Source organism: Lithobates pipiens, unplaced genomic scaffold (assembly GCF_037356315.1).
Source record: "Lithobates pipiens isolate NorthernLeopardFrog02 unplaced genomic scaffold, aLitPip1_a1.2 Scaffold_8, whole genome shotgun sequence".
Taxonomy (NCBI): Eukaryota; Metazoa; Chordata; class Amphibia; order Anura; family Ranidae; genus Lithobates; species Lithobates pipiens.
The window spans coordinates 350,131,156-350,153,376 of NW_027507903.1; the positions used below are offsets into that span (position 1 = coordinate 350,131,156).

The 22,221-nt window shown below is 42.2% G+C and overlaps 1 protein-coding gene across 4 annotated transcripts in view; it reads right to left on the bottom strand.

Annotated features, from left to right (window-relative positions):
* ACSL6 (acyl-CoA synthetase long chain family member 6) overlaps window positions 1–22,221 on the bottom strand; it is a 342,759-nt gene that overhangs the window by 8,252 nt on the left and 312,286 nt on the right. For all 4 annotated transcript variants that reach the window (XM_077473316.1, XM_077473315.1, XM_077473318.1 and 1 more), the window contains 3 exons: window positions 18,765–18,881; window positions 18,532–18,675; window positions 1,001–1,102 (listed from right to left, as the gene is read on the bottom strand). In XM_077473316.1, coding sequence (XP_077329442.1) covers window positions 1,001–1,102; window positions 18,532–18,675; window positions 18,765–18,881 — 363 coding nt within the window. The remainder of the gene's footprint in view (window positions 1–1,000; window positions 1,103–18,531; window positions 18,676–18,764; window positions 18,882–22,221) is intronic.

Sequence of the window (22,221 nt, forward strand, 5' to 3'; positions counted from 1 at the left end):
CGAATGCGCGGGTCGCGCTGCGCGTCTCTTCTGGTCCCCCGCTGTGTCCTGGGAACTGTGTGTTTCCCAGAACACAACGGGGAGGGGGGGCGGGGCGTCTGCGGGGGTCTGCTGCGGTCTGCCCGGAAGTGGGTGCAGATACCTGGATACCTCCTCCCCCCTGAAAGGTGCCGATTGTGGCACCGGAGGGGGGGAGGGATCAGATTAGCGGAACTTCCCCTTTAGTGTGAAGAACCGCTTTAAATGCCAAATAAATGTTTAATGGAAGCAGCCTTTTACTAATTTCTGGGCAGCAGGATCATTGTGGCTTTACAAAGAATTACCGCTCTAAGGTAATGACTTCTCCCAAAACAGCTGTCTCCACAATCCCACAGGGTGCTGGCTCTGTTTGCAACAGGAACTGAAGTAGAAAAGATGTAGCTGGAAGCCGCACTCCGAATTATTCAACTTTATTTCAAAAATGTAATTAAAATCATAGCATCTAGGCTGGTAAACAGACTAACTGCACAGCCGCTGACATGTTTCACACCGAACACGGTGCACCGTGTTCGGTGTGAAACATGTCAGCGGCTGTGCAGTTAGTCTGTTTACCAGCCTAGATGCTATGATTTTAATTACATTTTTGAAATAAAGTTGAATAATTCGGAGTGCGGCTATCCAGCTACATCTTTTCTACATCATTGTGGCTTTAGTCAGGATGATTTACCAACGGATTGGAAAATGTTTACATAATTTGTGTTAATAATCACTTTAATTAACTCTCACCTAACTCAAGAATGTGTGGTTCACTGCACCATAGCAGGTAACTGGACAGTGGAAAATTCCAGTAACACTTCTCAGCAGATGTTTTCTTGGTCTCAGATTTCATTATTCTTCTGGTTGCACAATTAACATGTTTTTCCTTGAAAAAATGTTTCTTCCTAACTGTTCTCTTCCAAAAGATGGATTTTTTTGCAGACCAGATGATACATTTTTAATGTTAGAATACAAAATATCATACCAAATTGTTGCATAGTTCTGCGAATGATCCTTCAAAACCTTTCTTCTTTGCCCATCCTGGCATCACTTCAGCATCAGGAACAACAATTCCAACCAGAAATGCCTGTAATTACAAGTCAAAAGAGGATCATAGAAAAATGTGCATATGAAAGTTGATTTTGAAGATAAAAAAGGTAATTATTAACATATTAAATAAGATATATGGTTATGGTTGGGGTTATAGTTGCACATTGCTGTATTACCCAAAGACCTCTTGTATCCTTCAGGGTTTGGTGCCTGGTTCTTCTACTGAGTGGGTAGATGAATTGCATTGCTTTTTTTAGGCCTTAGCACAGGGTAACCCTTTAGCTAACAGTATCTAAGTGATAAATAATTATATAATTATGTGCGTTGTTGAGGTTATACCCCTTATTTTTTAGACAAAACTGCTAGTTACCAAACTGGGTACCTGATGACAAGGGTCATCAGTGACCATTAACAAAAATATATATATATATAAATTGGTGTCATGCTGTACAAAAATACCAACTAATTTCTAAACTAAAAATGTGTACTGTGAAGTAAACTATTATTCACAATAAACCAATTTATCCAAACAAACTTGGTGTATTTCCTCAAAGTGTGCCTTAAATAAATAAACAAATGTGACTTCAGCATATAATATCCTAAAAAAATACAGTGTCCAAAAAAAATAAAATAAAATAACAGATAACTGTCCAAAGCACATACAGTCCAAGTTTTATTGTCAAAGCTTAATTAAACAAGCTGAAATTAGAAGGTAATTGGCAATCATGCACAACTGCATCAGATTCTGAGTGCTCCAATTTATTTTTATTTATTTATTTTTTTTTTTAACAGGAAGGGAGTTCTCCAGTTTTAGTAAATCCCCCCATAGTGTCCCAACAACACATAGTGAATCTCCTCCAAATTTCAGCATAGTCTTCACCAAAGAAAGAAAAAGTTCAACCATGACATTATAAACACAAATTTAGCCATGAGATACTTGCAAATGGTGGTCACTGGATCTACAGAACACCTCCTTCTCCACACAAAGAGACCCCCATTTATATACAGAAGGGTAGTAGACAGGGGTCAAGTCCTGGGGAAAAAAGTGTGGGAACTCTCACCCAAGATCCACTCCCCCACCAAAAAAAAATAAAAATAAATAAAGGTACGCTCATATGCATATATATTTCACAGAAAATACAGTACATTTATTGTAAAGTGGCAGTTTACAAATACAAAATAAGTTAACTTGTCAAACAGAATAATCAACACAATGGGTGATGATCTTTCTCTCTCAGGGAATTTCTAACACAAATACACCCTGTTCCAAATTCAAATACAGCAAATTAGAAAATATCACACAAACTGGAATAACGTTGCCCTTGCCGTGCAAGATTATCGGCAACGGATCAAAAAACTCACGGATCGGATCATTCCTTGGATCTGAGTCACAGATCGGATCTTTTTTCGGATCAGCAAATAATAATTGAATTTGCAAAAACCTGTGAAAAATTTCACCACCATATAGTCCCCACTGCAATATACATCTCCCCTACTGTAATATCCACGTCATCTCCACCAATAATATTTTGGCTGAGCATGGATGGGTATGGCTGGGTATTAGCAGAATATGTATTGGCAGGGTAAGTATTGGCAGGGTATTGCAGAATATTGGCAGGATAAGTATTGGCAGGGTATTGCAGAGTATTGGCAGGGTATGGCAGATTATTGCAGATTATTGGCAGGGCATTGCTGGGTATTGCAGGGTAAGTATTGCAGTCTTGGCAGGGTAAGTATTGCAGAGTAAGTATCGGCAGGGTATGTACTGCAGAGTATTGGCAGGGTATTGCAGAGTATCGGCGGGGTATGTATTGCAGAGTATTGGCAGGGTATTGCAGAATATTGGCAGGGTAAGTATTGCAGAGTAAGTATCGGCAGGGTATGTAATGCAGAGTATTGGAAGGGTATTGCAGAGTATTGGCAGGGTAAGTATTGCAGAGTAAGTATCGGCAGGGTATGTATTGCAGAGTATTGGCAGGGTATGTATTGCAGAGTATTGGCAGGGTATGTATTGCAGAGTATTGGCAGGGTATGTATTGCAGAGTATTGGCAGGGTATTGCAGAGTATTGGCAGGGTATGTATTGCAGAGTATTGGCAGGGTATTGCAGAGTAATGGCAGGGTATGTATTGCAGAGTATTGGCATGGTATTGCAGAGTGCTGGCAGGGTATTTCAGCGTATTGGGTAATGCAGAGTATTGGGTATTGCGGAGTATTGGCAGGGTGTTGCAGAGTATTGGGTAATGCAGAGTATTGCGTAATGCAGAGTATTGGCAGGGTATTGCAGAGTATTGGCAGGGTATTGCAGAGTATTGGCTGGGTATTGCAGAGTATTGGCAGGGAATTGCAGAGTATTGGGTAATGCAGAGTATTGGCAGGGTATTGCAGAGTATTGGCAGGGTATTGCAGAGTATTGGCTGGGTATTGCAGAGTATTGGCAGGGTATTGCAGAGTATTGGGTAATGCAGAGTATTGGCAGGGTATTGCAGAGTATTGCAGAGTATTGGGTATTGCAGAGTATTGGCAGGGTATTGCAGAGTATTGGCGGGGTATTGCAGAGTATTGGGTAATGCAGAGTATTGGGTAATGCGGAGTATTGGCAGGGTATTGCAGAGTATTGGCAGGGTATTGCAGAGTATTGGCAGGGTAATGCAGAGTATTGGCGGGGTATTGCAGAGTATTGGGTAATGCAGAGTATTGGCGGGGTATTGCAGAGTATTGGGTAATGCAGAGTATTGGCGGGGTATTGCAGAGTATTGGGTAATGCAGAGTATTGTCGGGGTATTGCAGAGTATTGGTGGAGTAATTCAGAGTATTGGCAGGGTATAGCAAAGTATTGGTGGAGTAATGCAGAGTATTGGTGGAGTAATGCAGAGTATTGGCGGAGTATTGGTATTGCAGAGTATTGGGTAATGCAGAGTATTGGCGGGGTATTGCAGAGTATTGGTGGAGTAATTCAGAGTATTGGCAGGGTATAGCAAAGTATTGGTGGAGTAATGCAGAGTATTGGTGGAGTATTGGTGGAGTATTGGCGGAGTATTGGTGGAGTAATGCAGAGTATTGGTGGAGTAATGCAGAGTATTGGCAGGGTATTGCAGAGTATTGGGTAATGCAGAGTATTGTCGGGGTATTGAAGAGTATTGGTGGAGTAATTCAGAGTATTGGCAGAGTATAGCAAAGTATTGGTGGAGTAATGCAGAGTATTGGTGGAGTAATGCAGAGTATTGGCGGAGTATTGGTGGAGTATTGGCGGAGTATTGGTGGAGTAATGCAGAGTATTGGTGGAGTAATGCAGAGTATTGGTGGAGTAATGCAGAGTATTGGCAGGGTATTGCAGAGTATTGGGTAATGCAGAGTATTAGTGGAGTAATGCAGAGTATTGGCGGAGTATTGGTGGATAATGCAGAGTATTGGCGGGGTATTGCAGATTATTGGGTAATGCAGAGTATTGGTGGAGTAATGCAGAGTATTGGCGGAGTATTGGTGGAGTAATGCAGAGTATTGGCGGAGTATTGGTGGAGTAATGCAGAGTATTGGTGGAGTAATGCAGAGTATTGGCGGAGTAATGCAGAGTATTGGCGGAGTAATGCAGAGTATTGGCGGAGTAATGCAGAGTATTGGCGGGGTAATGCAGAGTATTAATGGAGTAATGCAGAGTATCGGCTGGGTATTGCAGAGTATTGAGTAATGCAGAGTATTGGTGGAGTAATGCAGAGTATTGGCGGGGTATTGCAGAGTATTGAGTAATGCAGAGTATTGGTGCAGTAATGCAGAGTATTGGTGGGGTATTGCAGAGTATTGGCGGAGTAATGCAGAGTGCTAGTGACTAACCTGGTTTACTTCTCGGGAGAGCACTGGGTAGAGGGGAGGGAGGAGACAGTCCGTATCCCAGCGACGTGTGTCTGCCGCTGGCTGCGCTGGAGGCCGTATGCGCACTGCCCACTGACTGCAGTGCGTGCCCACGTGTACGACAGACGTCATGTGACCGGTTGCTAGACGCGGAGCGGCCCTAGCCTAGCAACCAGTCACTCGGGCGGCAGAGGAGCGGCGGGCTATGCTCTGGCGGCGGGCTACTCAGGCGGCTAATGGGAACGGCGTTCCCGTTGTGGAAATAGTACGGGAACGCCGTTCCCATGCATTCCCGCAGGACTCGAGCCCTGGTAGTAGATCTAAGAACTAAAATAGTGCATCGTGTCATTAATCCACCTAGAAAAACAGTAGCTTTTTTGGATAAAAAATGTTTTAACCCTATATAGCCGAATGACAGCTACAGCGCGGACCTACTTTGCCGGGGTGCCCTGCAGGGAGGTGCACTGTGATCACCGAGTCATTGAGACTTGGGTGATCACAGATCGGAGTAAGGGGTCGATCCCAGCCCCTTAGCACATGATGTTAACAGAACATCAGTAGTCTTTTTTTTTCTCCTCACACTGTCAGCGATGTGCAAGGGACAGCTGAAGAGGAAGCAGCGAAGCCACCTCATCTGTGCCAACCAGTACTGCCTGCCAGTGCCCACAGTGCCACAAATCAGTGCCCACCAGTGCATAACAGTGCCAACAATCAGTGCCATCTATTAATGCCCACGAGTGCCACCTATCAATGCCCACCAGTGGTGCAAATCAGTGCCTCATCAGTGCCACCTAGCAGTGCTGCCTATCAGTTTCACCTACCAGTGCCACCTACCTATTAGTGCCCTTCAGTGCCACCTATCAATACCATTCAGTTCCGCCCATCAGTGCCACCCATCAGTACCCACAAATTCCCCCTATCAGTGCCTACCAGTGCCACCTTATCAGTGCTCATCAGTGCTGCCTTATCAGTGCCCATCAGTGCAGCCTCATCAGCATACATCAATGAAGGAGAAAAATTACCTGTTTGCAAAATTTATTAACAAAATATAAAATGGTTTTGTATTTTTTTTTAAACTTAATTTTTTTTTTTTTAACAAAAAATAAAATACTCACAGGTTATCAAATACCACCAAAAGAAAGCTCTATTTGTGGGAAATTTGGGTACAGTTTAGCATGACCGCACAATTGTCATTAAAAGTGTGACAGCGCTAAAAGCTGAAAATTGGTCTGGGCAGGAGGGGGGTTTAGGTGCCCAGTAAGCAAGTGGTTAAGGTGTAAAAGATGCATTCCTGTAAAACTATTCATAATAAAGAAAGAAAAAAAAAAAAACAGAATTCGCCTCAAGGAACAGTAAGCGGAAGCATAAAAAACATTTATTTCCTGTTATAGCACCCAAATGACATATATATACACTGATACACTGGGCAAAATTATAAACGCAACACTTTTGTGTTTGCTCCTATTTATAATGAGCTGAACTTAAAGATCTATGTCTTTTTCTAAGCACACAAAAGGCCCATTTCTCTCAAATATTGTTCACAAATCTGTGTTAGGCCCCTTTCAGACATGCGGATGGTATGTCCGTATTTCATCCATCCGTTTGCGGATGAAATACGGGCCATACATTCATCCCTATGGGATAGCGGGTGTCTGCGGATGAGCATCCGCAGACACCCGCTATTGTCCGCCTCCGCAAATGTCCGATTCTGCAGATGGAGGAAAATCCTATTTTTCTGTCCGTCTGCAGAGCGGATCGGATGAACACGGACACACGGTCCGTGCTCGTCCGATCCCCATAGAGGAGAGCGGAGAGCTGACAGGGCGGTCCCCGCACAGTGTGCGGAGACCGCCCTGTCCGCAGCCGGCTCAGCGGGGACAACGGAGCGATCCCTGCTGAGCGAGCGGATCATCACGGGGGCGGATCTTTACTGATCCGCCCCGTGTGAAAGAGGCCTTAGTGAGTACTAGTGAGTACTTCTCCTTTACTGATATATTCCATCCACCTCACAGGTATGGCATATCAAGATGCTGATTATTAGCATGATTAGCATGATTATTGCACAGGTGTGCCTTAGGCTGGCCACAATAAAAGGCCATTCTAAAATGTGCAGTTTTACTGTATTGGGGGCCAAAAAACAGTCAGTATCTGGTGTGACCACCATTTGCCTCATGCAGTGCAGCACATCTCCTTCACATAGAGTTGATCAGGTTGTGCGAAGTTGCTAGATATTGGCAGGAACTGTAACACACTGTCGTATACGCCAATCCAAGAATCCCAAACATGCTCAATGGGTAACATGTCTGGTGAGTTTACTGGCCATGCAAGAACTATGATGTTTTCAGCTTCCACGAACTGTGTACATATGCTTGTAACATGGAGCCGTGCATTATCAAGCTGCAACATGAGGTGATGGTCGTGGATGAATGGCACAACAATGGGCCCCGGGTTCTCGTCATGGTATCTCTGTGCATTCAAAATGGCATCAATAAAATGCACCTGTGTTTGTTTTCCATAGTATAGGCATGCCCATACCATAACCCCATCGTCACCATGAGCCACTCAATCCACAATGTTAATATCAGCAAACCGCTCACCCGCTTAAGTATTGGCAGGGTATGTATTGCAGAGTATTGGCAGGGTATGTATTGCAGAGTATTGGCAGGGTATTGCAGAGTATTGGCAGGGTATTGCAGAGTATTGGCAGGGTATGTATTGCAGAGTATTGGCAGGGTATGTATTGCAGAGTATTGGCATGGTATTGCAGAGTATTGGCATGGTATTGCAGAGTGCTGGCAGGGTATTTCAGCGTATTGGGTAATGCAGAGTATTGGGTATTGCGGAGTATTGGCAGGGTGTTGCAGAGTATTGGGTAATGCAGAGTATTGCGTAATGCAGAGTATTGGCAGGGTATTGCAGAGTATTGGCAGGGTATTGCAGAGTATTGGCTGGGTATTGCAGAGTATTGGCAGGGAATTGCAGAGTATTGGGTAATGCAGAGTATTGGCAGGGTATTGCAGAGTATTGGCAGGGTATTGCAGAGTATTGGCTGGGTATTGCAGAGTATTGGCAGGGTATTGCAGAGTATTGGTTAATGCAGAGTATTGGCAGGGTATTGCAGAGTATTGGCAGGGTATTGCAGACTATTGGGTATTGCAGAGTATTGGTAGGGTATTGCAGAGTATTGGCGGGGTATTGCAGAGTATTGGGTAATGCAGAGTATTGGGTAATGCGGAGTATTGGCAGGGTATTGCAGAGTATTGGCAGGGTATTGCAGAGTATTGGCAGGGTAATGCAGAGTATTGGCGGGGTATTGCAGAGTATTGGGTAATGCAGAGTATTGGCGGGGTATTGCAGAGTATTGGGTAATGCAGAGTATTGGCGGGGTATTGCAGAGTATTGGGTAATGCAGAGTATTGTCGGGGTATTGCAGAGTATTGGTGGAGTAATTAAGAGTATTGGCAGGGTATAGCAAAGTATTGGTGGAGTAATGCAGAGTATTGGTGGAGTAATGCAGAGTATTGGCGGAGTATTGGTATTGCAGAGTATTGGGTAATGCAGAGTATTGTCGGGGTATTGCAGAGTATTGGTGGAGTAATTCAGAGTATTGGCAGGGTATAGCAAAGTATTGGTGGAGTAATGCAGAGTATTGGTGGAGTATTGGTGGAGTATTGGCGGAGTATTGGTGGAGTAATGCAGAGTATTGGTGGAGTAATGCAGAGTATTGGCAGGGTATTGCAGAGTATTGGGTAATGCAGAGTATTGTCGGGGTATTGCAGAGTATTGGTGGAGTAATTCAGAGTATTGGCAGAGTATAGCAAAGTATTGGTGGAGTAATGCAGAGTATTGGTGGAGTAATGCAGAGTATTGGTGGAGTAATGCAGAGTATTGGCAGGGTATTGCAGAGTATTGGGTAATGCAGAGTATTAGTGGAGTAATGCAGAGTATTGGCGGAGTATTGGTGGATAATGCAGAGTATTGGCGGGGTATTGCAGAGTATTGGGTAATGCAGAGTATTGGTGGAGTAATGCAGAGTATTGGCGGAGTATTGGTGGAGTAATGCAGAGTATTGGCGGAGTATTGGTGGAGTAATGCAGAGTATTGGTGGAGTAATGCAGAGTATTGGCGGAGTAATGCAGAGTATTGGCGGAGTAATGCAGAGTATTGGCGGAGTAATGCAGAGTATTGGCGGGGTAATGCAGAGTATTAATGGAGTAATGCAGAGTATCGGCTGGGTATTGCAGAGTATTGAGTAATGCAGAGTATTGGTGGAGTAATGCAGAGTATTGGCGGGGTATTGCAGAGTATTGAGTAATGCAGAGTATTGGTGCAGTAATGCAGAGTATTGGTGGGGTATTGCAGAGTATTGGCGGAGTAATGCAGAGTGCTAGTGACTAACCTGGTTTACTTCTCGGGAGAGCACTGGGTAGAGGGGAGGGAGGAGACAGTCCGTATCCCAGCGACGTGTGTCTGCCGCTGGCTGCGCTGGAGGCCGTATGCGCACTGCCCACTGACTGCAGTGCGTGCCCACGTGTACGACAGACGTCATGTGACCGGTTGCTAGACGCGGAGCGGCCCTAGCCTAGCAACCAGTCACTCGGGCGGCAGAGGAGCGGCGGGCTATGCTCTGGCGGCGGGCTACTCAGGCGGCTAATGGGAACGGCGTTCCCGTTGTGGAAATAGTACGGGAACGCCGTTCCCATACGTTCCCGCAGGACTCGAGCCCTGGTAGTAGATCTAAGAACTAAAATAGTGCATCATGTCATTAATCCACCTAGAAAAACAGTAGCTTTTTTGGATAAAAAATGTTTTAACCCTATATAGCCGAATGACAGCTACAGCGCGGACCTACTTTGCCGGGGTGCCCTGCAGGGAGGTGCACTGTGATCACCGAGTCATTGAGACTTGGGTGATCACAGATCGGAGTAAGGGGTCGATCCCAGCGCCTTAGCACATGATGTTAACAGAACATCAGTAGTCTTTTTTTTTCTCCTCACACTGTCAGCGATGTGCAAGGGACAGCTGAAGAGGAAGCAGCGAAGCCACCTCATCTGTGCCAACCAGTACTGCCTGCCAGTGCCCACAGTGCCACAAATCAGTGCCCACCAGTGCATAACAGTGCCAACAATCAGTGCCATCTATTAATGCCCACGAGTGCCACCTATCAATGCCCACCAGTGGTGCAAATCAGTGCCTCATCAGTGCCACCTAGCAGTGCTGCCTATCAGTTTCACCTACCAGTGCCACCTACCTATTAGTGCCCTTCAGTGCCACCTATCAATACCATTCAGTTCCGCCCATCAGTGCCACCCATCAGTACCCACCAATTCCCCCTATCAGTGCCTACCAGTGCCACCTTATCAGTGCTCATCAGTGCTGCCTTATCAGTGCCCATCAGTGCAGCCTCATCAGCATACATCAATGAAGGAGAAAAATTACCTGTTTGCAAAATTTATTAACAAAATATAAAATGGTTTTGTATTTTTTTTTTAAACTTAATTTTTTTTTTTAACAAAAAATAAAATACTCACAGGTTATCAAATACCACCAAAAGAAAGCTCTATTTGTGGGAAATTTGGGTACAGTTTAGCATGACCGCACAATTGTCATTAAAAGTGTGACAGCGCTAAAAGCTGAAAATTGGTCTGGGCAGGAGGGGGGTTTAGGTGCCCAGTAAGCAAGTGGTTAAGGTGTAAAAGATGCATTCCTGTAAAACTATTCATAATAAAGAAAGAAAAAAAAAAACAGAATTCGCCTCAAGGAACAGTAAGCGGAAGCATAAAAAACATTTATTTCCTGTTATAGCACCCAAATGACATATATATATACACTGATACACTGGGCAAAATTATAAACGCAACACTTTTGTGTTTGCTCCTATTTATAATGAGCTGAACTTAAAGATCTATGTCTTTTTCTAAGCACACAAAAGGCCCATTTCTCTCAAATATTGTTCACAAATCTGTGTTAGGCCCCTTTCACACATGCGGATGGTATGTCCGTATTTCATCCATCCGTTTGCGGATGAAATACGGGCCATACATTCATCCCTATGGGATAGCGGGTGTCTGCGGAGACTGCCCTGTCCGCAGCCGGCTCAGCGGGGACAACGGAGCGATCCCTGCTGAGCGAGCGGATCATCACGGGGGCGGATCTTTACTGATCCGCCCCGTGTGAAAGAGGTCTTAGTGAGTACTAGTGAGTACTTCTCCTTTACTGATATATTCCATCCACCTCACAGGTATGGCATATCAAGATGCTGATTATTAGCATGATTAGCATGATTATTGCACAGGTGTGCCTTAGGCTGGCCACAATAAAAGGCCATTCTAAAATGTGCAGTTTTACTGTATTGGGGGCCAAAAACCAGTCAGTATCTGGTGTGACCACCATTTGCCTCATGCAGTGCAGCACATCTCCTTCACATAGAGTTGATCAGGTTGTGCGAAGTTGCTAGATATTGGCAGGAACTGTAACACACTGTCGTATACGCCAATCCAAGAATCCCAAACATGCTCAATGGGTAACATGTCTGGTGAGTTTACTGGCCATGCAAGAACTATGATGTTTTCAGCTTCCACGAACTGTGTACATATGCTTGTAACATGGAGCCGTGCATTATCAAGCTGCAACATGAGGTGATGGTCGTGGATGAATGGCACAACAATGGGCCCCGGGTTCTCGTCATGGTATCTCTGTGCATTCAAAATGGCATCAATAAAATGCACCTGTGTTTGTTTTCCATAGTATAGGCATGCCCATACCATAACCCCATCGTCACCATGAGCCACTCAATCCACAATGTTAATATCAGCAAACCGCTCACCCAACGCCATACACACTGTCTGCCATCCGCCCTGTACAGTGAAAACTGGGATTCATCCATGAAGAGAACACCTCCAAAGTGCCAGACGCCATTGAATGTGAGAATTCGCCAACTCAATTCAGTTACGACTACGAACTGCAGGCAGGTCGAGACCCCGATGAGCATGACAAGCATGCAGATGAGCGTCCCTGAGACGGTTTCTGACAGTTTGTGCAGAAATTCTTTGGTTATGCAAACCGATTATTGCAACAGCTGCCCGAGTGGCTGGTCTCAGACGATCTTGGAGGTGAAGATGCTGGAAGTGGAGGTCCTAGGCTGGTGTGGTTACACGTGATCTGCGTTTGTAAGGCCGGATGAATGTAGTGCCAAATTCTCTGCAATGCCTTTGGAGATGGCTTATGGTAGAGAAATGAACATTCAATTCAAGGGCAACAGCTCTGGTGGACATTCCTGCAGTCAGCATGCCAATTTCACGCTCCTTAAAAACTTGCAACATCTATGGCATTAGGCTCTGTGATAAAACTGCACATTTTACTGTAGCATAGCCTTTTATTGTGGTCAGCCTAAGGCACACCTGTGTAATATTCATGCTGTCTAATCAGCATCTTGATATGCCACACCTATGAGGTGGATGGATTATCTCAGCAAAGGTGAAGAGCTCACTAACACAGATTTAGACAGATTTGTGAACAATATTTGAGATAAATAGGCCTTTTGTGCACATAGAAAAAGTTGTAGATATTTGAGTTCAGCTTATGATAAATTTTGCTCAGTGTATAAACAATATAAAAAAGGGTTTCAAAAAGCTTAGGGTTTTGATTCATTTTAGAGATGTTCACAATTGTGATACAAGAAGATTAGTATTTTATGGGATAGATAGACTCACAAGCAACTGGAGAGGATTCAATCTTAAAAAATTGTATCACAGTTTGAAACCTGCTGGATATATGAATTAGGCGCCTTAGCAGTTATTATTATTTTTTTACTTATTTATTTACTTATATTTATAAAGTATATATTTTCTAGAAAATTTGTTTAGCAATCTTTTACCCCCAAGTATTTAATTGATATATTTAATATTGTTTTAAATATTTAATGAAATGTATTTATTTTTAAAATATTTGTTAGTTAGGAGAGACCATGTATTGCTGCTGATTGTACATGCAAGGACCATCTGTCTCTGAGAATGTCAGCAAATGTGTTCGGCGGGGCTAAGGTATGTGATGTAATTTCCACCAACATAACTTGAGGCTGGTGGAACGCATATTGGAACCAAAACAGGAGGTAGGGCAAGCAGCCCTGAGTACACAGGCAGTCAGATCCATGACCTATGTTTATATATTTATTTCTATATTATATATGTTATGTATATTTTAATATTTGAGTGCACATTTTTGGGTGGTTTAAATAAAGAATACTATACGATGGTAAATTTTTTGTTGTCTATCTCTTGGAATGGTGGCGTGGAATATGTAGAAATAAAGTGGCCTGTATAGTGGAGGGGATGTGTGGAAGGCTGCCCAATGATACTACAGTGGGTACAGAAAAGAATCAATCCCCTTTAAAATAATCAAATTTTTTTGCTTTGCAGCCTGAAAAGAAGACAGGCAAAATTTTTGTTTTATCCAGCTGTATTTATGAGTGCAACTTATAACATCCAAGTGAAAGATATAACACCATCATGTCAGTTGGAAAAAGGATCATCCCCCTTATGTCAGTAATTTGTTGAACTTCCCTTTGCTTTAATTAGACCGTTAAGTCTGTTGGAATATGTCTCTACTAACTTGGCACATCTAGACATTGCAATATATTTAAAGGTGATTGTTTGTGGACTGCAGCCTTCAAGTCATTCCACAGATTTTCAATGTGATTTAAGTCTGGGCTCTGACTAAGCCATAAAAGGGCATCATTGTCATGTTGGAAGGTAAACTTTCTTCCCACTGATAACTTTCTGATAGAGGGCAGCAGATTTTCAACTCAAGAATTTGACGGTATTTTGCCCCATCCATTTTTCTTCTATCCTGACAATGCTCCAGTCCCTGCTGCAGAGAAACACCCTCATACCAGTTACATATACATAGTTACATAGTAGGCGAGGTTGAAAAAAGGCACAAGTCCATCAAGTCCAACCTATGTGTGTGATTATATGTCAGTATTACATTGTATATACCTGTGTGTTGCGGTCGTTCAGGTGCTTACCTAATAGATTCTTGAAACTATCAATGCCCCTCGCTGAGACCAACACCTATGGAAGGGGATTCCACATCCTTGCTACTCTTACAGTAAAGAACCCTCTATGTAGTTTAAGGTTAAACCTCTTTTCTCCCAATTTTAATGAGTGGCCACAAGTCTTGTTAACCTCCCTGGCGGAGATCCTGAGTCTGGCTCGGGTTGGGATTTCAGTACCATAAGCGGTAACCCTGAGCCAGACTTGGGACCGCATCGCTGGATACAGGGAGAAGTTACTTACAGATTACAGTACTGTATAAAAAAAATACACACCCCCTTTGTCCCTAGTGGTCTGTCCAGTGCCCTGCATGCACTTTTATATTATAAATACTGTTTTTTCTGCCTGGAATTTGGAGATTGCTCATAGCAACCAAAAACTGTCCCTTTTTGTCAAAAGTGATTTCAGACCAACTAGAAAACAGCGATAATAAATTATAATCACTTGCAGAATTGAGCGATAGCGATTTGTGGGGAAATTTGTCATCAAACACTAAATCTAATGACAGCGACAATTCTGCAAATGAGCAAATTTCAGTGTTTTTGGATTTGATTACATTATTGAATAATTTTTATTATAATTTATTATATTATAAAATGTATCATACCCGGGATATCTACTAGACTCTTGTTTGAACAGATTTAAGAGAGTTATTCCTAAGAATTGCAGGCCTACAATATAAAACGCCAAATTTCCATGCAAAATAATTGTACCGCTTTCAGCACCTAAAATCAGAACTAATCATACCGCCAGGGAGGTTAAACTCCCTTCTGCAAAAAAGTTTTATCCCTATTGTGGGGTCACCAGTATGGTATTTGTAGAAATCATATTCTCTCTCAAGTATCTCTTCTCCAGAGAGAATAAATTCAGTGCTCGCAACCTTTCCTCATAACTAATATCCTCCAGACCCTTTATTAGCTTTGTTGCCCTTCTTTTTGCTCGTTCCATTTCTAGTACATCCTTCATGAGGACTGGTGCCCAGAACTGGATAGCGGGTGCGGCCGGACCAGAGTCTTATAGAGCGGGAGAATTATTGTTTTATCTCTGGAATTAATCCCCTTTTTAATGCATGCCAATATTCTATTTGCTTTGTTAGCAGCAGCTTGGAATTGCATGCTATTGCTAAGCCTATCCTCTACTAGGACCCCCAGGACCTTTTCCATCCAAGATTTCCCCAGAGGTTCTCCCCCCAAGATATTACCACCTCAATGCTTTACTGTAGGAATGGTGTTATTTGGATGGTGAGCTGTACTGGATTAAGGAGTGGAGTGGTTTAAGGAGAAAAAGGTGAATGTCCTTGCATTGCCTAATCTGAGCCCAGACTTAAACCCCATTGAAAATCTGTGGAATGACTTAAAGACTGCAGGCCACAAGTGGTCACCATCAAATTTAACTGAACTTGAGAAGTTCTGCAAAGAAGAGTGGGCAAAAATTATCTAGATGTGCTAAGTTAGTAGAGACGTATCCCAACAGACTAAAGGTTGTAATTAAAGCCAAATGTGGTCCAACAAAATACTGACATAAGGTGATACTTTTTCCAACTCAGTGGTTCTGTTTTTGACTATTTTTTTTCCTGACATGTTGGTGTTATATCTTTAACTTGGATGTTATAAGTTGCACTAGTAAATACAGCTGAATAAAACAAAAACCATGTCTGTCTTCATTTCAGGGAGCAGAGCAACAAATATGTAATTATTTTAAAGGGAGGTGATTCTTTTCTATACCCACTGTGTATTGAAAAAGCTGTCTCTGACCTACCTAGCTCTGCTTCCCCCCCCCCCCCCCTTCTCGCCTCCATATTTGGCACTTTTCAGGGGGAGTGAATACTTGTCAAAACCAGGTGGTATCCGCTCCCACTTCCGTGTAAAATCATCATACAATGATGCAAAAACTTCCGGCCCCTTCCCCCCCCCCCCCCCCCACTGGGAGACACAAAGGTCGCAGAAGTCAGTGGGACCATTCAGAAAGTGCAGGGAGACTCACGCATGCGCAGTAGGAAACAATCTATCAAGCCGCAAGGCTTAACTTCCTGTTTACCTTAGTGAAGATGCCGGCACCTGTACCTGGATCGGCTTGGGGTGCCGACATCGCGGGATCCCTGGACAGTTACAGTATCTCACAAAAGTAAGTACACCCCTCACATTTTTGTAAATATTTTATTCTATCTTTTCATGTGACAACACTTTGCTACAATGTAAAGTAGTGAGTGTACAGCTTGTATAACAGTGTAAATTTGCTGTCCCCTCAAAATAACTCAACACACAGCCATTCATGTCTAAACCACTGGCAACAAAAGTGAGTACATCCCTAAGTGAAAAGCTTCAAATTGGGCCCAAGTGTCAATATTTTGTGTGGCCACTATTATTTTTCAGCACTGCCTTAACCCTCTTGGGCATGGAGTTCACCAGAGTTTCACAGGTTGCCACTGGACTCCTCTTCCACTTCTCCATGATGACATCACGGAACTCATGGATGTTAGAGACCCGGTTGCTGCGACACACGCTTGACACCATATGAACCATATAAGTTTATCTTGGTTTCATCAGACCACAGGACATGATTCCAATAATCCATGTTCTTAGTCTGCTTGTCTTCAGCAAACTGTTTGTGGGCTTTCTTGTGCATCATCTTTAGAAGAGGTTTTGTTCTGGGACAACAGCCATGCAGACCAATTTGATGTAGTGTGCGGCGTGGTCTGAGCACTGACCCCCCACCCCTTCAACCTTTGCAGCAATGCTGGCAGCACTCATACATCTATTTCCCAAATACAACCTCTGGATATGACGCTGAGCAGGTGCACTCAACTTCTTTGGTCAACCATGGTGAGTACTGCTCTGAGTGGGACCTGTCTTAAACCACTGTATGATCTTGGCCACCATGCTGCAGCTCAGTTTCAGGGTCTTGGCAATCTTCTTATAGCCTAGGCCATCTTTATGTAAAATTCTCTTTTTCAGATGCTCAGAGAGTTCTTTGCCGTGAGCTGCTATGTTGAAATTCCAGCGACCAGTATGAGAGACTCAGCACGATTACACCAAATTTAACACACCTGCTCCCCATTCACACACGAGACCTTGTAACAATAATGAGTCATACGACATGGGGGGGGGGGGGGGGTTGGGGGAATAGCTAATTGGGCCCAATTTGGATATTTTCACTTAGGGATGTACAGGCATACCCCACTTTTAAGTACACAATGGGATTTATTTACTAAAGCTGGAAAGTGCAAAATCAGGTTCACTTCTGCATAGAAACCAATGAGCTTCTAACCCCAGCTTGTTCAATTAAGCTTTGGTAATAAAACTTGGAAGCTCATTGGTTTCTAGAGCCTGATTTTGCACTTTCCAGCTTTAGTGAATAAATCCCATTGTGCACTTAAAAGTGGGGTATGCCTGTACTCACTTTTGTTGCCAGCAGTTTAGATAATAATGGCTGTGTGTAGAGTTATTTTGAGGGGACAGCGAATTTAAACTGTTATGCAAGCTGTACACTCACTACTTTACATTGTAGCAAAGTATCATTTCATTGGTGTTGTCACATGAAAAGTTATAATAAAATATTTACAAAAATGTGAGGGGTATACTCACTTTTGAGAGATACTGTAAGTGTTCTTATATTAAAAGTCAGCAGCTACAGTATTTTTTTTTTCACAGGCTGGAACTCCCTTTTAAGGGGTCAAACAAATCTGGTGAGTGCATCACTTAGTGGGAAACAGTGGGAGCACTTTGTATGAAAGAGGAGGTGTTCTGTAGATCAGGTCACCACTATTTGGGAACACAAGTATCTCACAGCTGAATTTATGTTTTATAATTTCATAACCATATTTATTAAAGCCTACATGAACTCAGTTTAAATGACCTAAATACATTCCAGGTGCATTAAAACAAATGTTGTTCAAAGTCTAAGATCCCGCTAACACTTGGGTGTAGGGCTGACTGTGATTACCTGTCGCAAACGTAGCGGGGTAGCTGAGTTTCCTATGAATAGCTGCAGACAGGAAGTCTCCAATTGCTTTGAATGGGACTTCTCGCTCACAGCTATTCACAGGAAACCTGAGTCTCCCATGGGTAATTGGAGTCAGCCACACAGGCAAATGTGAGTGGGGTCTAAGCCCACTGCTTATCTGGGCAGTGTATATCCATGGGCAGTATTTGATTTGCCACAAAACTTTTAATCCCAAGGACAGTACAGGGGACAAGGGAAAATTACTTCTTAACAGAAGAGAGAAAATGTTACCATCAGTTTAGGAAAGTTTTGTTTACAGTGGGAGCGGTTATTCAATGGAATACTTCATCACATACATGATAAATGGCATAAATCAGTAACAAAATTTCTAAAAAGAAAAGATACATTTTTTTACAATATCCATAGTTATAATTATCACAGGATAATATGAAAATATATTGATCCTAAGAATATTACCCCTGTGGCAGTTGGGGATTTTGTTTTGCTGTCCCTTTATCAAAATCGCAGCTGTGAGTGGTTGAGCATAATGGACATCAATCTTTTTAAACTGTATTAACTATTTCAATTACGTACAAAATATATTTATTACAGAGCAATCTTACCTGAAGGCTGTCTCCATGAACATATATTTGGGATACGGGTTCACTGCGAATATAAATGTTTTCAATCTTCTCCGGTGCTATGTATTCTCCTTGTGCAAGCTTGAATATGTGCTTTTTTCTGTCTATGATCTTTAGAGTTCCATTCTTTATTATGTAGGTAAAAAGATAGTGGTTAAACAATATTATCAAGAACCCTGATATTTCTACATTATTGGTGAAAAGTGCTAACATACCGGAAGCCATTTTCCAATGTCTCCAGTGTACAGCCAACCACTGTCATCTAATGCTTCCGCTGTCTTTTCTTTGTCTTTAAGGTACCCTTTAAATACATTTGGTCCTTTTACACATATCTGAAAGAAGCACACAGGGATATTGGGAAAATATTCAGGCATAGATGGGTTAATTTATAACAATTTTGTACTTTGATTTAAAATTGTCATGAGGGAAATCTGGAGGCTTTTAAAACCAAACTCCAGTTTTTAGTTGAGTAAGGAGGAGACATTGCTCATAATAATTGAGCACTAGTTAAAGGAATAAGGGGAATGGGGTCAATGACACAAGAAACCTCACAAATGTTCTAACTATAATCTCCACTACTAAAAGGAGTGCTTTACTTTCCAGAAGGGTTTCTAACTCAGAGAAAAAAAAAACATAAAAGAGGCTTTCCGCACTGTATTCTCTCTGGATTTTCCACAGACAAAACCTCTGACTTTTGTCCAAAAGCGTGTGCCTGGCTTTTGTCTTGCATACAAACAGCAAGGAATTGTCAGCCAACAAACTGATGTACTACATGTTTTTTCAGCTCTTTAGCACCACTCTTTGTACTCCTTCTGCTAATTTCGTGTTAGTAGAAGTTTGGTGACTGTTGATTTGAGCTTTTCATTTAGCACTTTTCAGTTTGCGCTTTTCATTTAGTTTCTGAACGGCCGTTTGTCAACCAGACATGTTGCTGAATCAGAGGAGATAACGTGTTATTTATTATTGGCCTTGGAGTTATTGCTTTGACCCAAGTCCAGTCCAGGAACAGGAGGAAGAGGAGTTCTTGGACCAAAAATTGGTTGCTTTATTAATCGGGACCAAATATGTCATATGCCTTTGCTGCGGGAGCTCCAGGAGAAAAATGCAGATGATTTTTGGAATTATCTCCGGATGACGGACCCCTGCTTTTTTTACCAACTCTTGGCATTGCTGGCCCTCTATATTAACCTCCCTGGCGGTACGATTATTTCGGATTTTAGGTGCTAAAAGCGGTACCATTATTTTGCATGAAAATTTGGCGTTTTATATTGTAGTCCTGCAATTCTTAGGGATAACTCACTTAAATTTGTCCAAACCAGAGTCTAGCAGACATCCTGGGTATAATAAAGTTTGAAAAATGAAATCATAAATTATAATATAATAAATAATTATAAATAATTGTACCAAATAATAATATAACAATAATACAAATTATTCAATAATGTAATCAAATCAAAAACACTGAAATTTGCTCAGTTGCAGAATTGTCACTGTCATTACTTTTCAGTATTTGAGGACGGATCTCCCCACAAATCGCTATCGCTCAATTCTGCGAGTGATTCTAATTTATTATCGCTGTTTTCTAGCTGGTCTAAAACCATTTTTGATGTAAAAGGACAGTTTTGGTTGCTATGGACAATCTCCAGTTTCCAGGCATAAAGAACAGTTTTTATTACATAAAACTGCATGCAGGACACTGAGCAGACCACTAGGGACAACGGGGATGTGAAATATTTACATACAGCAATGTAATCTGTAAGATTACATTATACTGTATGTTTACTGTTTGTTTCACTTTTTGAATTTGGCGCCGATCTCCGTCCCCGTGCGTCGCAACGCTCGCAGGGCACGGAGATCGGCGATGTGATGCATCGAGCGAGACACGGCTCGCTCGTACAGCGGGGAGACAACGCTGGATCCGAGGGAGAAGGTGAGTAAACATCCTCCTGGATCCAGCGATGCAGTCCCGAGTCTGGCTCGGGGATACCGCTTTTGGTATGAAAATTCCACCCCGAGCCAGACTCGGGAATACCGTCAGGGGGGTTAAGAAGCAGGACACATACAGAAGGCTTTTATTTTATTTTTTGGCTGAATAATAATGATTTGATTTGGTATATTTCCTAAATTTTTGGATGCATAGAATGCACTTTTTGGTTAAGTTCTATTGGCCGATAGCATGTCTAATTTTATTTGTTTTCTTTTTTTAATGCACAATAAAAAAAATTGTGTAGAATAATACTTGGCTATGTGTTTTAATTCAAATTACATTTTGGGAGTAGGCAGTTACATTTACAAAAATACAATGTAAAATTGACAAGGGACACCAACATAGTTGTATCTTTGATCTTAAAAACTACATGATAATGGTGTTGTGGTAACTTGCCAAATAAAAAAAAGCATAATAATATTATTCTTGATATCACTACAAAAAAAAGGCTTTGAAAATTAGTTTGCAATAACTCCATCAGTATCACCAGCAAAACAGCTTCATTATTATCCCATTAACCTCCCTGACGGTACGATTATTTCGGATTTTAGGTGCTAAAAGCGGTACAATTATTTTGCATGAAAATTTGGTGTTTTATATTGTAGTCCTGTAATTCTTAGGAATAACTCTCTTAAATCTGTCCAAACCAGAGTCTAGCAGACATCCCGGGTATGATAACGTTTGAAAAATGAAATCATAAATTATAATATAATAAATAACTATAAATAATTGTACCAAATAATAATATAACAATAATAAAAATTATTCAATAATGTAATCAAATCAAAAACACTGAAATTTGCTCAGTTGCAGAATTGTCACTGTCATTACTTTTCAGTATTTGATGATGGATCTCCCCACAAATCGCTATCCCTCAATTCTGCGAGTGATTCTAATTTATTATCGCTGTTTTCTAGCTGGTCTAAAATCATTTTTGATGTAAAGGGACAGTTTTGGTTGCTATGGACAATCTCCAGTTTCCAGGCATAAAGAACAGTTTTTATAATATAAAACTGCATGCAGGACACTGGACAGACCACTAGGGACAAAGGGGATGTGAAATATTTACATACAGCAATGTAATCTGTAAGATTACATTATACTGTATGTATACTGTGTGTTTCACTTTTTGAATTTGGCACCGATCTCCATCCTCGTGCGTCACAACGCTCGCAGGGAACGGAGATCGGCGATATGATAGATCGAGCGAGACACGGCTCGCTCGTACAGCGGGGAGACAGAGCTGGATCCGAGGGAGAAGGTACGGTAAGTAAACCTCCTCCTGGATCCAGCGATGCAGTCCCGAGTCTGGCTCGGGGTTACCGATTTTGGTATAAAACTTCCACCCCGAGCCAGACTCGGGAAGACCGTCAGGGGGGTTAAAGAAGAAAAGAATGTGCGCAGCATTTCAAGATTTTATAATTTGTCACGTCACGAATGTTAATTGTCCATTACGAACGCTGGTTTACAAGACCGACCGCTTCTGGCTCGTCCTTGCTTCTGAGCATGCCTGTTTGTACTGTGAACTTTTGTCCGATGGATTTGTGTACACACACGCTTGGAAAATCTGACAACAGACATTTGTCCACGGAAAACTTTAAAACCTGCTATTCAACATTTGTCTGTGGAAAATCCAACAACAATTGTCCGATGGAGCATACAAACGGTATTTTCCACCAACAGCC